Source organism: Muntiacus reevesi, chromosome 5 (assembly GCF_963930625.1).
Source record: "Muntiacus reevesi chromosome 5, mMunRee1.1, whole genome shotgun sequence".
NCBI lineage: Eukaryota > Metazoa > Chordata > Mammalia > Artiodactyla > Cervidae > Muntiacus > Muntiacus reevesi.
The window spans coordinates 120,022,949-120,040,693 of NC_089253.1; the positions used below are offsets into that span (position 1 = coordinate 120,022,949).

Here is a 17,745-nt window from a genome sequence, read left to right on the forward strand (position 1 = left end):
TCCAACCAAACAGACTCCACGGTCTAGAAGAGTGTAGAGAATGGCATTTGTTCTGAGTTTTAAGCCCTCTACTTGGCTGCAGACATAGTCTCGTTCAATAGAACATTCACTCTCAACCACTCTTTCATGCCAGCCTCTCTTCCTAGGCTAAAATTCAATGATTCTTTGACTCTTTTGTGTGACTGAGTAGGTGGCCTTATAGAAGAGAGAGGCAGTCCACAGGTGAAAAGAACCCAGGCTTGCTAAAGTCGTATTTTATGACACTGTCGAGGCGCCATCCCTAAGACCAGTTCCACCTTCGTTATCAACACAGGGAGATATTAAATTTCTTAACTTTCCAATAAATAATCCCACCCAGTGATGTTTCCTTGAGGTTCACTTTCTTCCAAGCTCACGGCAGGCCTTCGGACAATGAAGCCTGCTAGATCAATGTCCTTTTCTCGTATCTAATGTTTTTCATGCCCCAGGGTGACCAGTAGTTGGGTTTGAACAACTGCAGAGACCTTACATATTCCCACAAACACGCATGTGCATGGACATACATCCCCATCTCATTCTACCTTTTAGGAAATCCATAAATGTAAATAAGTGACGATGTAGCATGTACAAATATTGCTGTGACATTTATTTGTCCCCCTCTTGCCCCTGACTACAACCTCTTTAAAGACAGGAGTTACATCTTACCATTAAATCCTCAGGGCCTTTTTCAGTGAAAGTCTGTAGCATGCATGCCTGAAATATGCTTTCATATTTGCGTCCTCTATGCGAGGAACCAGTGACCACTTTAACCAAACGTCATTGATAGGAAGTGTTCCTTGGAGCTCCTTGTCTAAGATGTCAAGAAAGAGTCTCTTGTCTCCTAATCGAGGTGGAACTACCAGTTGCTTCCAAGAAAGCGCACCTTGGTCAACATGCCATCGTGTTGCACACTTATTTTTTTTTAATTGGAGGATAATTGCTTTACAGTGTTGTGTTGGCTTCTGCTGTAGAAGGAGATGAATCAGCCGTTAAAGGCCCCTGTACCCCCTGCCCTGGAGCCTCCTTCCCACTCCACCCCACCCCACCCCCCAGGTGTCACAGAGCACCAGGCTGAGTTCCCTGTGCTTTACGGCAACTTCCGCTAGCTGCCCATTCCACTCATGGTGGCGTAAATATCTCAGTCTGTCCCTCCCTCTCCTCCTCTCGACGTGTCCACAAGTCCGTGCTCTCTGTCTGCGTCTCTATTCCTGCCCTGTGATAGGCTCATCAGTATTAAATACCTTACAATTTTATTTGTCAATTGTTTAGCCGCTAAGTCAGGTCTGACTGTTTTGCAACCCCATGTATTGTAACTCGCCAGGCTCCTCTGTCCCTGGGATTTCCCAGAAAAGAATACTGGAACGGGTTGCCATTTCCTCCTCCAAGGGATCTTCTGACCCAGGGGTCAAAGCCAGGGGTCTCCTGTATTGGCAGGCAGGTTCTTTACCACTGAGCCACCTGGGAAGCCCAGTTATACCTCAATAAAGCTATTTTTTATTTTAACTTTTAATTTAAGAAGAAAGTAAGCCTTGAAAGGTTTCCCAAACACATGCGCACGCAGGCACACACACACATGTACACACAGCCTTGAATTCTTCTTAGCTTCTGAAACAATATGTCATATTCAGCTAGAAAAAAAATGAGATCTGCCTGTCTTGAAAGAGACACACAGATGGTGCCCACAGGCAGTATTTAAGGCAGACCCAACCACAGGTGCCTCCGCGGGATGGAGCCAGTTCTCTGGGGCCCTGGGCACCTTCCAGGGAAGGCCTTTCCTCCAGCCAGTCACGATGCTTTGAAGTAGCTGACCAGAAAGCGCCATGCTGGTCTTAGTGGGCATCGGAAATTAATCCCAGCACCGGGGTCCTGCAGAAGGCTGAGACCGCTTTCAGGCCCGTCTTCTCACCCATAGGAAAGGACCCACGAGCCGAGGGAGTTTGGGAGGCGGGGGGAGCCCAGCCTGGGCGTCCACAGGACAATGGCCAGGGGAGGCCAGACGCCAGGAGCAGGGTGATGCTGAGGCCAAGGCTGGGCAGTGAAGGGCCTCAGAAACTGACCTTCACACTTCTAACCTCCTAACTCAGGTCAGTAAGTAAGTGTTAGTCGCTCAATCATGCCCGACTCTTTGCAGCCCCATGGACTGCAGCCCGCCAGGCTCCTCTGTCCATGAGATTTTCGAGGCAAGGATACTGGAGTGGGTTACCATTTCCTTCTCCAGGGGACCTTCCCCACCCAGGAATGGAACCCGGGTCTCCTGCACTGCAGGCAGATTCTTTACTGACTGAGCTACAAGGGAAGCCCTTAACCTCCTTACTTGGTTGATGAAATAAGTGGAGGAGGCCCACAGAATGCCGAGAGAGAGGGAGGATGATGTGGACATCCGGATGAGAAGCCGCTTCATTTTCTCCTGGCTGCTGGGCTCCTTCAGGCCCAGAGAAACCCAAAGCCGAGCCTGATGGGACCTGCAAGCCAGGAGCGCACGCCAGGGGCTAGGAAACCCAGCGAGACAGGAACTCTGCCCCGTGTGGGGCCAGGGGCTGCGGCCCAGAGGGCGAGCTGGAATCCTGCCGTCTCCCTCACGGGCTCTAGAAGTCCCTGGAACACGGCTCCCTCTCGGCCACGGGTAATTCAAGAATTCCAGAGAGCCGGGCCTAGCAGAGGCAGCTGCCGTCCCAAGTCAGGATTAAATTAATACCGAAAGAGCCCTGGGGAGAAAGTCAGAGGCTTCCCGGCTCCGTGTTCATTTCCTCTCCTTAATGTCTGCTCCTGGAAGTGAGAGAAACATCTCCTCCTCACCCTGCTGACAGGCCCCAGGCCCCATCCCTGGGATGTGCTCTCTCGGAGGGGCAGCCCCGGACCCCCCAGGCTCCTGACTTAGCTCAGGACGGGAAGTGGGAGGCAGGACCCCAGGAGATGGCAGAGCCGCAGCCCCTCACACATCACTTCCCAGCTGACAGCCCCCAGACCGAAGTTTGCTTTCAGGGGAAGCCCCGATCCGGAAAAGGGGGGGAACCACAGAGGTGCCTGTGTTCAGCTTGAGCGAGGTTCCTTCACCCGGTCGGGAGCCCTGCCTGGCGTCCTCAGGTTCTTCTGGGGACTGGAGACCCCTAAGCTGTCCCTTTGGGGCTTCTAGACTATCTTTTATGCTTCCAGTAAGCCCCCTCCCCCCGCCCCACTGCAATTTGAACCAAAATTTTACATCTATCTACTTCTTAGAAACAACACATAACTGATTAGCTCCATTGATTTGTATAGCAAGGCTAAGCATCATGCATTTGCATTTCTCTCGCCTGTGACAGGAGGGTGGGGGAGGGGGGCCAGCCGCCTCAGCATCACTCGGGAACTTGTTAGAAATTCAAATTCTTGGGCCCCATCCCAGAGTAAACCGAAGATTGAGAACCACTGACATATGGCATCTCAATTGATTCTCACAACAGACCTGCAGTTTCACATAATTCATATTTTGACAGATGTAGTAACCAAGATGCTAAAATTTTAGTTTTTTTTTTCTTTTTTGCCTAAAGCTACAGAGAACTCAGGCATCCAGAAAGGCAGAGTACAGGACGCTCTCTCCAGAAAATCAGGACCCGTTCGCTTGTCTGTTTTCATGGTCTCAGCTACACTTGCAGGCCTGGCCTCAAGCAGGCTCTGTGCTGTTGGTCATGAGGGTTCGGGGCGTGGAGTGCGTTTGTGTGGTCCTCAGTGGCTCAGTCATGTCCAGCTCTTTGAGACCCCATGAACTGTGGCCCGCCAGGCTCCTCCGTCCATGGGATTCTCCAGGCAAGGATACGGGAGTGTGTTGCCATGCCCTCCTCCAGGGGATCTTCCCGACCAGGGATCAAAGCTGCATCTCTTACATTTCCTGCCTTGGCAGGTGGGTTCTTTACCCCTCGTGCCATCTGGGGAACCCCAGGTTGTAGAGGGACCCACACAAATCCATTCACAGATGGAAACCGCCCATGGAAGACAGGTCAGTAGTACCACGTCCAGATCCTAAGGTGGCCAGTATGTGAGGTATGTCTGCCTACTTCTTTCCAAAGGGCTGATGACCAATCCCGGGCTTAGTCCTGAAAACCAAGAACCGCTGAGCTAAGTGAGAGTGCAAGTGTTAGTCGCTCAGTCGTGTCCGACTCTTTGCAACCCCATGGACTGTAGCCCTCCAGGCTTCTCCATCCATGGGATTTTCCAGGCAAGAATACTGGGGTGGATTGCCATTTCCTTCTCTCGGGGATCTTCCCGACTCGGATCGAACCTGGGTATCCCGCATTGAGGGCATACTCTTTACCATCTGAGGAACCAGGGAAGTCCTAGAGTGAACAGTAATTCAAAATAAACATGTTAATAGCATTTGTTGAGGGTCTATTATATATGCAACATTATACATATATATTTTTAATCTCAGTTGTAACTATTCTATGAAGTAAATTCTGTCCTAGATGAATAAACTGAGAAGTCTAAGCAGTTTTCTATGATTCTCACATAAATGCAGAAATGCAGTGTTCCCAAGTTGGCACTGAATAAGTTGAAGTCCTCTGATCCTGCGTTCACGCAGAAATATACAGTGATAAGATTAACATGGTTAATCCAGTTTATTACCACTGACAACAGACCTCCAGGTCCCTCTTGCCTGCAACGTAGAGTTATCAAATATTACGGCTCCCATTTTATAGATGCCTGTATGGTAAGTGTCTTCAGTCGTGTCTGACTCTTCGCGACCCCATGGACTGTAGCCCACCGGCTCCTCTGTCCATGGGATTCTCCAGGCAAGAATACTGGAGTGGGTTGCCATGCCCTCCTCCAGGGGATCTTCCCAACCCAGGGGCCGAAATCACATCTCTTATGTCTCCTACATTGGCAGGCGGGCTCTTTACCCACTAGCGCCACCTGGGATGCCCATTTTGTAGATGAGGAACTTGAATTTCAACTGAGCCATCTCTTGAGCGCTTTTAAGTTCATAAGCCAGACCTTTCCCCCACTTAGCGCGCAGCCGGTCTCGGATGGGGTCCCAGAAGTCTGGGCCCCCCTGGGCCAGGTTAAGCGGTGACATGGTGTTTGCAAGCGGGTGTGCGCCAGAGTATGTATGGCTTTCAACTTGAAAAGCTCATCTCCCACCATGGCTAAACCAGGCCTAGTGAGATGTAGATACATAAATATCTCCTTTACGCCCTGTCCCAGGGGAAAGATAGAACCACATAAATCCGATTAGCTTACCCGGATGCGGGCTGCTCTCTCTCTTTGAAGTCCAGTGGGTGAAGATAATGTCATTTGCACGTGGGAGCAGTCGTTTCCGGGGCTGAAGGAAGGGTCCCCCGCCTGAGAGCCGGTGAAGCACAGCTGAACAGGGTGAACCATGCGGCCCAGAGGTTCGTCCATCGGGCTGCGGGGCCAGGTCCTGCCCCCCCAGTCACGTCCCCTCCTCCTCAGCCCACGCCTGCCCTGCCATGTCCCCAAGCAGGACATCTGCTCATCTCTATAGAAGCTCAGCTTGCTGCTAAGGAGCGGGATCCTGCTGCCCATTTGCCTAGAGGCAGAGGGAGGAGTAGAATGACCTCCAGAGCGCACTCAGGAGACGGGGGTCTGCAGGAGAAATCTATTTCGCAGTGTTTACAGCAGTCCTCACACTCTGCATGAAGGGTGTAGCGTGTGTGTGTGTGTGTGTGTGTGTGTGTGTGTGTGTGTACTCCCAGGAGCAAACAGGTTGGAAATGGCCTTTTATATTTGATGAAACCTATCACCTTCCACAGGCTTCCCTGGTAGCTCAGCTGGTGAAGAATCCACCTGCAATGCAGGAGACCCCGATTCAATTCCTGAGTCAGAAAGATTCCCCTGGAGAAGGGATAGGCTGCCCACTGCGGTATTCTTGGGCTTCCCTGGTGGCTCAGACAGTAAAGAATCTGCCCGCCATGCGGGAGACCCCGGTTCGATCCCTGGGTCAGGAGGATTCCCTGGAGGAGAGCATGGCAGCTCACTCCTGTATTTTTGCCTGGAGAATCCCCGCGGGCAGAGGAGCCTGGCAGGCTGCAGCCCATGGGGTCACACAGAGTCGGACACGACTGGGCGACTAAGCCAGCACCGCCAGCGTCACCTTTCACAGACCCCAGAGGGACTGACGTTCCCACAGCTTGACGACGTTCTCTCTCCCGCACCTTCAACCCTCACCAATGCCTGTTCCACCCAAGACCCACTGCTACCTCCAGACAGTCAGCAGAACCATCTCATGACCCAAGGAGTCTGTGTATCCCCTCTTTCCTAGGAGAAGAGAGTACACCTGGGTACCAGCCACATCTTTCCTTTGCCCTAGAGAATGCAAGGAAGGATGTGATTCTGTCTGGCCCGAGAGAAATAGCCAAAAAAACCAAGCAAAGCCTGAGATTCTTTCCTCCAGGGTCAGTCTCGGAACCCTCTTTAGGTATTCGGAAGCCCGTAACCATCACCCTTCAGCTGAGTCCCAGAGAGTCTGCAACAGCAGACCATGGGAATTTTTTTTTAATAAAATTTTAGAATCTCTTTAAAAAATACATAAAAGTACTCATAAAGTCTACTTATGATTCTTCAACTTTCAGGCTGAATCAGACAACCCATCCCGAAAGATGAGGGTGTATGTGGGTATGTAGATGTGTATTTATGCGTGTACACATGCATACATGTATTTTTGTCATGATTAATAAGGTTCTACAAACTTGTTCAATACCCTAAGACATCATACTCCCAGAAGTACGTCTTAAAGACTCAGCTCATGAAATTTGAATTTATTCTCTGAGCTCGTTAGAGGTGAAAAACAACAGGTCATCCTTTACAATACATCAACTAGTTCTGATTCTGAAAATCTGTTCTCTCCCGCTCTCTCTTACAGGTACACACACACACACACACACACACGCAAACATCCCTTGCTATACCTCAGTCTTATTTCCAGTCTAAATTAAAATTCTGATTTATTAGACTCAATGAGGATTTTTAGCCACTAACAGGAAATAGTATCTCCTTTTCTATGGGATGCCTGGGTTTTCCTAAAGTGGTGTTCACTTTTTATTCTTGGCTGTAAATATATGAAAGAGTCTGTTGAGCGCGCCCTCGGGGAATGAAAGTAAAAGTGCAGCAAAGAGCAGGGTTATGGGTCGGCAGCTTGAGTGACCGGCTTCTAAACAGCGCCCATCTGTTCTGGGGCTGCCTCGTGCTGCTGTCTCCTGCGGAGACCTGCCCCGTGCCCTCACAGGCAGGCACCGAGGGACCTCAGAGGCTCCGCCAGACCCTCCTAGGCAGGCATCTGTGGCAAACTTCTCCTGGACCCAGCTTTTCGTAAATCCTCAGGATTCCTCCGTAGAAACGGACGTACCAATTTAGCAATCCTGTGACTCCAGAAATAGTGACCAAATCAATCCCAGCTTTGGGAATCAAACTCCCACCCAAGTCTCTAGATGCCCAGAAGACGGATTTAGCCTCACCTCGGAAGAATCTGGGACGTTGGAGCCGGAAGGAGAGTGTGAGATAGTTCTGTCTCTTGCCTTACTTCCTTGATTTCCACTTACCTTCCCGCAACCATGAGCCGTTGTCCACACGTGTCAGGAATGGGGATAAAGCGAGTAAGATGCAGCCTAGTCCTCAGGGCTCACAGGCCCGTGAGGAGGACAGGTCAACGGGAAACCGCAATTGTGAGGCTCAGTGCAGTCAGCCGGGGGCCCGGGGGTCAGGAAGGATCTGGGACCTGCCAGCACAGGAACGGGGTCGGGGTCGGGGGCAGCTTTACAAAGACGGAGCCGCAGAGCTGAGTTTGAAGACCAATTGCCAGGTAATCAGCTAAAGAGGGCTGAGTCGGGGGCCAGGAGGAAGATGAGGGGTGGAGGGGGAGTGTTTCCAGTAGATAGAAAAGCATCTTCAAAGGACCAGAGGTTGAGTGAGAGCGATGACTCCTCAGGTCTAATCTTAAATTCCTCTGCGGTATGGCTGGACCTCGATGCACAGGAATCTCAGAGTAATAGGGACGTAGGGGCCAGACAGTGAAGGACTTCTTTCTGAGGCCCACTGCTTAAACCCACATTGAGCCAGAAGCCCCTGCCTCTGCGCCCCTCCCCCACCCTGCCACCCCAGGCCGTCCATTGTTCAACATTCCTGTGGTACCAAGGACTTCTTTCCTGGGATGCCTCAGGCATTGGAGAAGTACCGTTTAGTGTTCCAGACTGTCCCACACCTTGATGCTTTTGAAAAGTGGTATTGGAGAAGACTCTTGAGAGTCCCTTGGACTGCAAGGAGATCCAACCAGTCAATCCTAAAGGAAATCAGTCCTGAATATTCATTGGAAGGACTGATGCTGAAGCTGAAATTCCAGTACTTTGACCACTTGATGCAAAGAACTGACTCACTTGAAAAGACCCTGATTCTGGGAAAGATTGAAGGCGGGAGGAGAAGGAGACGACAGAGGATGAGATGGTTGGATGGCATTATGGACTGGATGGACATGAGTTTGAGTAAGCTCTGGGAGTTGGTGATGGACAGGGAGGCCTGGCGTGCTGCAGTCCATGGGGTCGCAAAGAATATGACACACCTGAGCGACTGAACTAAATGGTCCCACCCCTTGAGGAAGTTCACCATCCTGCACTGACCCCCACCTAAATACCAGTAGCGCCCTCTGCAGGAGAGCAACAGAACAACCCTACACCGTCCATCCCTAAAGAACTACCACCACCACCATGGATCACAAGGGGACCAGGAAATAGGCGCCTCCTTCAAGACTTGGCCCAGCCGATCCTTGGAGACAGGACACAGTTGCACGTGAAGGAGGCTGCCTGTCCTTACTGCCCCAGGCCACTGGGCAATGTCCTTCCGGAGAGGGAGAGAGTGGGCAGGGTGTGGAACTGTGGGGAGGCAGCCATCTGACCTCTGGCAGAGAAACAGCCTCTGGGAGAAGAGCTGCGGGACATCACTCTCTTCCTCGCGTCCTGCCTCTCTCATGGTCCTTCCCCACAGTCTGGGCCCACCAAGAGTTTCTTTTGTTTCTGTTTTGTTTTTCAAAGCCACATGGTCTTCACGCCAGGCCTGGTAATGAACTGAGCTAAAAAGCCAGAGCAAGCGTTTAGAGTATTGCTAGTGGGGGCGGGGAGGGGGGCGGTGGGTCTAGTGGGGGCTTTATCCACCTCCTGGAAAGGCTGCTCAACCAGAGCTGGGAGCTGAGGCTGCCGATAACAGATGGCCTCGGGCACGGACGGTGCAAGCGGGTGGGGAGCTGGAGCCCAGTGGGGAGATGCAACCAATGGCAGGGGCGTCCAGGCTGGGGACAGGCACGTGTGGAGCCTCGTTTATCCTGTGTCTCAGGAGATAAAATTTCCGCAACCTGCCACATCAAGGCTTGAAAATTTAATTCCTCAATAGTAACATGTGCACCAGATTCAGGATGACTCGTGGGCTGGGATGACGATCTCAAAGCCCCGGAGCTAAGAGATAGGTCTCACGTCCCCTGCCGACTCCACGTTCCCCTTAGACGAGGAGTGTCCTCAGGGGCAGCCTGCCTGCTTGCAGGGGGTCTGGCTGGGCATCGAGGGCCTGTCCCCCATCCCGGGCTTGGGGAGTAGGGAGGTGTGAGCCAGGACAGACCAGACGGAGGCCTTCTGCTTGCTCCCCAGGACTGCCCCCAGCTGGTCCCCACCGAGGAGATCCTGATACCAGTCGGGGAAGTGAAGCCAATCACCCTCAAGGCCCGAAACCTGCCCCAGCCTCAGTCCGGCCAGCGGGGCTATGAATGCGTCCTCAGCATCCAGGGGGCGGTCCACCGGGTCCCCGCCCTGCGCTTCAACAGCTCCAGCGTCCAGTGCCAGAACAGTTCGGTAAGAGGGCCGGGGCCCAGGCCAGCCAGAGCCAGCCTTGGTCTCGCACCTGAGCCAGGGCCTCAGCCTGGCCTCCCCCAGCTTCTAGAACCTTCCGCGTTCACAAGTGACCCACATCCGCAGAGACAGAGGAGTGTATACGGACACCCGGGTTTCCTCAGCAAAGCAGGGCAGGTGATGGAGGGAGTGGAGGGCTGCAAGGACCCCCGTGGCTTAAGTTGACGGCTTTGCGCCCTCTCCGAGTTGAAAGAGTCCCTCTAAGCCTTTGGTGAAACTTTTTCAGCGCCAGTCAGCGTGACCCCAGAGCCTGCCCCGGCTCGGGGAGTGGATGCAGGGAGGGTACCACACGGGAGGCAAGCTGCAGAAGGGGCCAGGGGAGGTAGGAAGGCCATGGCGGGGGCGGCGGGGGGGGAGGAGGACACAGTGGACCTCAAGAGCAGCAAGGGTTAAACCGATCCCGAATGCCAGACGGAGAGCCCCACGAGGTGTTTCATTATCCTGCTGGCCCAGAGAAGATCTTTTCATCTGCCAGCTCCCTGTCTCTGCCTGTGGGGGGTCAGCTGGGAGATGGCGGGGGGAGGAATGTGACAAAGTTGCTGAGGGAAGGTAATTCGCCTGCGAGCGATAAAGAGAATCTTGGGCCTCTTATCAGGGAGCTGTCGGGTTTGCAGGTCACCAGCGCTTGATAGAATTTGTAATCGGTGGAAGACCGCCCAACACCCGGGGAAGGTGGGAGATGAGAAAGCCCTGGAGCACAACAAAGGGAGGAAGCCGGGGAGAGGGGCGGGCTGACGGTGACGGGCCCTGGGAGCCGTGTGGCCAGGCCGGGCAGCCCCCGCAGCGGGGAGTCCCGGGGGGTCTCCACCGAGGCTCGGGAGCTGGACCACCAGAGGGGCGGTTCTGATGTGTCTGAGGTCTTGAGGGCACCGGGCGGGATCGGCCTGGGAGGAAGTCCACTCCTGGCTGCAGCTTGGCAGCCTTCAGGGGTTGGGCTGCTCAGAGGTGTGCCCGCAAAGCTCTGGGCACGGTCCCTAGTGGACTGGTGACCGAAGTAAAGCTCACACGCGGAAAGAAAGGGCCTTACCAGGCCTGGCCGATCAACCGCTGAGGCACTGCCGTTCACTATGCACGTGCTGTGTCAGGGCTTTGCGGGGCGTCCAGAGCGATGTGTGGACTTCCTAAGAGACTTCTTTGGGTAAAAATGCAGTGCAGATCCCAGGAAGTGCCGGGTTCAAGAGCAAACACCAGGGGACTGGGAGCATGGGGTGGGCTGGGAGGGAGGGCAGAGAAGACCCCTGGGGGGAGATGCGTTTGAGCCAGGCCAGAAGAGGTAAGATGTTGAAGGCTGGAGGCTGTCGGGAGAGGGGAGGCATTGCTTGTGAGGTGTGAACTGAACAGATGCAGCGAGGGGCTTAGGAGAGCTTGCTCGGAGACAGGGGCTCCAGAGGCTTCTGGAGGAAAGCAGTAGAAGCGAAGGTTGGAGAACTAAGCCTGGATTGGATCATAGGAGGTGTTGAATGCCAGCCAAGGGGTCTGAGCGGGATCCTGTTGGCATCAATGACTGGGAGTCGGAGGAAGATACCGTAGGGATGATGTGAACGGTGCCCGGAGCTCCCGTCTCTCCATCTGCCTCTCTCTCGGTCCAGAGGGAACCAGAGTCCCTGGTTTGTTTCCTGGCACCCTGAGATGCCGGCAGCACCCTGACCCCCTGGGGTAGATTTCCTCGTGACGTGTGCCCCTGCCCCTCTGCCCACAGTACCAGTACGACGGCACGGACATCAGCAGCCTAGCCGTGGACTTCGCTGTGGTGTGGAATGGCAATTTCATCATCGACAACCCTGAGGACCTGAAAGGTATGCAACTACTTCCGGTCGAGTTTTGATCTTTCCGCGACCCTGGGAAAGACTGGGCTGGAGGGATCAGAGCCGGCCGACCGCGGTTCATGAATAATACGCTTCCCCTGTCCGTGGAGCTCTTCAGAGGCACCTAAAGCAACATTTGGCGCCATCAAAGGAGTCCTGTTGGGAACCCTGTTTTATTACAACCAGAGCATCCGCCGGGTGGCTGCCAGCTCATCGCCAGTTCCTTTGGCTCCAGGAGACTTTGAAGTGTCTGTGGAACCTGCCCAGGAGAACAGCAGGCAGGAACGTCCTGCCGGTTTCTCTGGAAATGGAGATATTATTCCTGATGAGGTCCTGGTTCCCCTGTCTTTGGCCTCAGTCTCTGTACAAAGAAGGCTTGTCAATCGGCTCCCGGGTCCTGAGGCGGGTGGGAGGGCCCAGCTGGCTGACTCCAGTGCACAGCTGTTGCAGGAAACCTCAGGAAGGAGCTGGGCTGATGCAGGAGGGGGCGTTCCATGAAGGGGCCTCATTCTGGTCCTGCAAACCCACGGGGAGGTCCTCCTGGGTGCTGGGTCGGCTGCCCTCCATGCAGCATTCCTCCCAGCTCTCCAGAGTGATGAAAGTGACTCCAGTTTGATGAGCACTCTGGCTAGGCACTCACTGAGTGATTTATTTAGGGTTTTTTTTCCTAATTGTCATAGGGCTGAGAAGGATGCCCTAGCATTATCGTCATTTGACAAATAAGGGAACTAAGACCCAAAGAAGCTGAGAGAGGGACCAAGACTGCTGGCTTTGGCAACACGGACACTAAAATTGGAAGAAGACAGAGACCAGCCTGACCCCTGCACAAGATGATGCAAGCTCATAAAGTGCTCCATGTTTAAGACAAAGACTGTGTGGGATAACTTATATGTGGAATCTGGGTGGTGGGGGGGAATGCCCCAACTCATCAGAAACAGAGTGGAAAAGTGGTTGGATGGTTGGAGAACTAGGGAGAAGTCGGTAAAAGGGTACAAACGTCCAGCCCTAAGATGAATAAGAATCTAATTATGCCATGGTGACTACAGTTGATATCACTGTGTTATGGAACTGAGGTTTGCTAAGAGAGGAGAACTTAAATGTTCTTACCATTTGTGTGTCTCTGAGAGTAGAACTTTAATGTTCGTAACATTTGTGTGTTCTTAACATCTAATCATTAACTAGATGGGAGGAATCTTTTCCCTCTGTAGTGTATCAAATTATCACTTTAAATATTGTACAATTTTTTTTGTCAGTTACACCTCAATGAAGTTGAAAAAAGAAAGAAATGGACCGAGAGTCAAATAATAAGAGTCAGGATTTGAACCCAGACAGTCTCATTTTGGAGCTCACATCCTTCCTCCTATGGCTCAGGCCACTGTGAGATGTTAAACTTCCTCCCCCAGAACCCTGTGCCCTGACCCTGGGCCATGTCACGTTTCAATCAGCTGGGGTTTTCACAAGCCTGTCCTTCAGGCTGAGGTCACCCCAGGGGCACGGAGAGGAACCAAGGCCCCGGGAGGACCTGCAAGTATTTCAGCATCTCTTCCAGATGCTTCTGTCCCTGTGCTGGATGCTGCCATCAAAGTCAGAGCTCAGGCTGGGAGATTCTTCTTCTATGTCTCCTCATACCCAGGCCCAATTTTCTCAGTGCCAGGAGATAGACATTTCGCCTGCTGAGAATCTGGGCTTAGTTCCCAGAGGTTGCCTTTGCACCTGGAGTTTTAGAGAAAAAAATGGCCACATCCAAGCTGTTGCATCAGAACCCTCCCTTGTGGCACCCAACAACTTTTAAGCAGCTCCTTGAATGCAGGGGCCATGGTGTCTTCACACTCACCTCCCACCCAGAGCCTCACTGTCCCTGGAGGCTAATGCACTGTGTTGGGTAGAGAAAGTCATGGTGCTTAAGGACTAGGGTTCCATAATCCAACAAACTAGGGTTCGAATTCTGCCTCTTTCACCGATAGCTAGGTGAACTGACACTAATTACTGCTTCTCTCTACGTTCCAAGTTCACTATCTGGGCAGTGGGGGGGCCATCATGAGCATCAAATGAGAAATTATATGTGGACCATTCGTGCATGTTGATAAATGCAGTGTGGACCTGTTCATTTTGATTCCCATTTCCTGCCCTTTACCATAAGAAACCATAGGATCAGGATGTTTCAATGTAGTCTCTGCTGCTGGGATTGAGGAATGCTTGGCAGAGCAGAGGAACAAGATGAGAATAAAATGGAAGAATAAACCCATGGAAGAATAAAAAAATGCCCCTCCCCTGGGCCCTGTCCCTGGCCTCCAGATGCACACCACCCAGGCCTGCGAGTTCATGTGTGCTTGGCCAGAAGAACTGAGAAAGGGCTTTCCCAGTATCCCACTTCTGGAGAATTCCTCCTGGAACTCTGAATTCAAAACACCAGCAGACAACAACCAAGCCTCAGGCTCACAAAACAGTTCTGCCAGCTTGCCTGTCTAGGGCTTCTAAGTCAGTGAGAGACAAAACCAAAAGCATCTGCAGACTCCAAAAGTAGCCAGTTTGTCCTCTTTCGGGATGGTCTCTTCATCCACAAGACTGCGTCGACCCTCTTTCCTTATGGGCTAGCTCTGTCTCCACGCCGCCAGGCACGTGGCCTTTCTTGAAAGCCCAGTTGACACCTCTCCCAGACCCACCAGTTCCCCTGTGTGCCCCCCTCCTTTCGGGACCTGCGTGCTAGCAGCACGGTGAGTGTCCCAGCTTAGGACACTAACCTTTAAACTCTGAGAGTCCTTACTTCTCTCTTTGAGCTTCATTTTTGCCTGAAATGGGGAAATCAGTCCTTACCTCTTTCAACGAGGTCCATATGTGCCAGAAACAGAGGCAGCAGCATAAGAATGTAGCTTGAGTTGAAAGAAAAGATAATAAGCATATATAGAACATAGGCTATGTTGCAGACACTGTGTTAATCACTGAATATACCACATCTCATTGAAACCTCACGAAAAACAATGATTACTGTGTAGATCATAACAAACTGTGGAAAATTTTTAAAGAGAAGAGAATTCCAGACCACCTCACCTGCCTCCTGAGAAACCTGTATCCAGGTCAAGAAGCAACAGTTAGAACCGGACATGGGACAGCAGACTGGTTCCAAATCAGCGTCAAGGTTGTATATTGTCACCCTGCTTATTTAACGTATATGCAGAGTACATCATGAGAAATGCTGGGTTGGATGAAGCACAAGCTGGAATCAAGATTCCCAGGAGAAATATCCATAACCTCAGATATTCAGATGACACCACACTTACGGCAGAAAGCAAAGAAGAACTAAAGAGCCTCTTGATGAAAATGAAAGAGGAGAGTGAAAAAGCTGGCTTAAAACTCAACATTCAGAAAACTAAGATCGTGGCATCTGGTCCCATCACTTCTTGGCAAATAGAAGGGGAAACAGTGGAAACAGTGACAGACTTTATTTTGGGGGGCTCCAAAATCACTGCAGATGGTGACTGGAGCCTTGAAATTAAAAGACACCTGCTACTTGGAAGAAAAGTTATGACCAACCTAAACAGCACATTAAAAAGCAGAGACATTACTTTGCCAACAAAGGTCTGTGTAGTCAAGGCTATGGTTTTTCCAGTTGTCATGTATGGATGTAAGAGTTGGACTATAAAGAAAGCTAAATGCTGAAGAATTGATGCTTTTGAACTGTGGTGTTGGAGAAGGCTCTTGAGAGTCCCTTGGACTGCAAGGAGATCCAACTAGTCCACCCTAAAGGAGATCAGTCCTGAATATTCATTGGAAGGACTGATGCTGAAGCTGAAGCTCCAATATTTTGGTCACCTGATGCGAAAAACTGACTCCTTGGAAAAGACCCTGATGCTGGGAAAGATTGAAGGTGGGAGGAGACGGGGACGACAGAGGATGAGATGGTTGGATGGCATCACTGACTCAACAGACATGAGTCTGAGTAAACTCTAGGAGTTGGTGATGGACAGGGAGGCCTAGCATGCTGCCATCCACGGGGTCGCAAAGAGTCAGACACGACTGAGCAACTGAACTGAACTGATTGACTGATCCCCGAGTTACAGATTAGATACTGAATGCTCAAAGAAGTTATATTCTTTGTCACGTCGCTAGAAAGTGCCGAAGCCACAAGGAAAGCCCTGATCCAATTTAATCTAGAGCCAGAATTCTTAAATAACAATATTTTCTGTCATGCCTTTAAATGACTGCTAAGAACCTCAATTTATTATTAATTCCCCATCAGTTATTCTTTGCAAGGATAATGGCAGTCATTGGTGATATCCATGGACAGGGCGGTCTCTGTCACACTCGAGAGAACGGGGTAAGTGGCGAGGAGTCCCCTGCAGCTCCCCGTGTGACCGCCCCGTCCGTCTCTCTGCAGTCCACCTCTACAAGTGTGCAGCCCAGCGGGAGAGCTGCGGCCTCTGCCTCAAGGCCGACCGGAAGTTCGAGTGCGGCTGGTGCAGCGGCGAGCGCAGATGCACCCTCCAGCAGCACTGCAGCGGCTCCTCCGGCCCCTGGCTCGACTGGTCCAGCCACAACGTCAAGTGCTCCAACCCCCAGATCACCGAGGTAAGCCCCCCAAGTTCCCCGAGCGGGACGGGATGGCCCTGGGCACTGAGCCTTTATGGGAGAATGCTTGAGGTTAATGCGAGGGCAGGTAACGCCTCTCATGGGTGTCCCGATGGCCTGTGTCTGGCATAAGCGACAAGTGTGTGGAAGTGTGTCCTCATGCACCTGCACAACCACGCGTGTGTCTCGGTGTGCATGTGTGCACCAAGGAGGCAGAGCCAGCCCAGCCTCCCTGCCAGGCCATCTTTGCCAGCGGGGGACGAGAAATTGGCTGCATGGCGGGTGAACATTTCAGAAAAAAAGGCTCAGCTTTTCTCAGCAGAAATGTGATGTCAGGGGCTGCAATTAGCTCAGAGTTGCAAAGTTGAAAACAGAAGGAAAAAGCAAAGGCAGGCGCTGCATTAGCCACCACCCCATTTCCCCGGGTTTCCTTTCTGTCCCAATTTGTGTGTGCATTTTAATGGAAAGAAATAGGCAATTAATTATCCTGAGGGGGGAAAAATGATGTTTCCTGAATAGTCAGTTGCAAAAGAAGATGAATAGATGATGTGAATGAACACGCAGCTGCTTGGAGTTTGAATGGCCGGGGAGAGGAATAGTTGTATTTAACTTTGGTTGCCTATGAGCTCATCACTCTTTACTGCTCCCACTTCACCGACTGTTGCTGGCACTTTGAAACTAATTACACATTCCTTATGATGACTAGGAATATCGGCCAGGGCAGGTACCACTGTGACTGCAAGTCTAAGAAAGCAAGAGCAGGGAGTTCTCTTCTGGTCCAGTGGGTTACATTCGGGCTTTCACTGCCATGGACCGGGTTCTAGCCCTGGTCGGGGAGCCAAGGTTGCACAAGTCATGAAGTTTGGCAAAAAAAAATTTTTTTAAAGAAAAGAAAAAAGGAAGCAGGAGTGGCTGCTCCATTTCTGCCTCTCCCCTGAGCAGCTCCCTTTTCCTGCCTCATTTTCCCTGCTGGCCAAAGCAAGCCAAGTCTGGCCCTCCCGTGTGTCAGAGTACTGGGAAGCTAATGGAGCATCCCTGTGACCATTTTGCAGCTTCAGATCAGTTAAAATAAAAAAGAAGAAGAAAAAAGAAGAAGCCTCAAGATCAAATGAGTGTTGTTAACCTACCATGAGGCATTCAAAGAGGGAGCAAATATTTGTCGGGTGTGCTTGGCACTGTCTTATTTAGCCCTCATAAACTCCATGAGAAGTCAAAATCTCACCTCCATTTTACAGAGGAAGAAAACGGGCTCTGAGTGATGGAATTGTCCAAGTTCACAATGGCAGAGCTCACATTTCAGCTCAGATATATTTAATTGTAAGAACATTTTTAAAGTGTCTAGGATTTGCCCAAGTAATATTAAACAAGAAGTGGGCTCCGACTGAGGGTCTAGGTCCGGGCAGCCGAAGAGTGTGGTAGCAAGATGAGCAAAGATGCACAGGTAGAAAGCATCGATTAACCAAACGCTGATAGGACCTGGA

The 17,745-nt window shown here is 51.6% G+C and overlaps 1 protein-coding gene across 2 annotated transcripts in view; it reads left to right on the forward strand.

The window, feature by feature from the left end:
- PLXNA2 (plexin A2) overlaps positions 1-17,745 on the forward strand; it is a 229,128-nt gene that overhangs the window by 152,511 nt on the left and 58,872 nt on the right. For both annotated transcript variants that reach the window (XM_065936292.1, XM_065936293.1), the window contains exons 10-12: positions 9,636-9,836; positions 11,593-11,689; positions 16,074-16,264. In XM_065936292.1, coding sequence (XP_065792364.1) covers positions 9,636-9,836; positions 11,593-11,689; positions 16,074-16,264 — 489 coding nt within the window. The remainder of the gene's footprint in view (positions 1-9,635; positions 9,837-11,592; positions 11,690-16,073; positions 16,265-17,745) is intronic.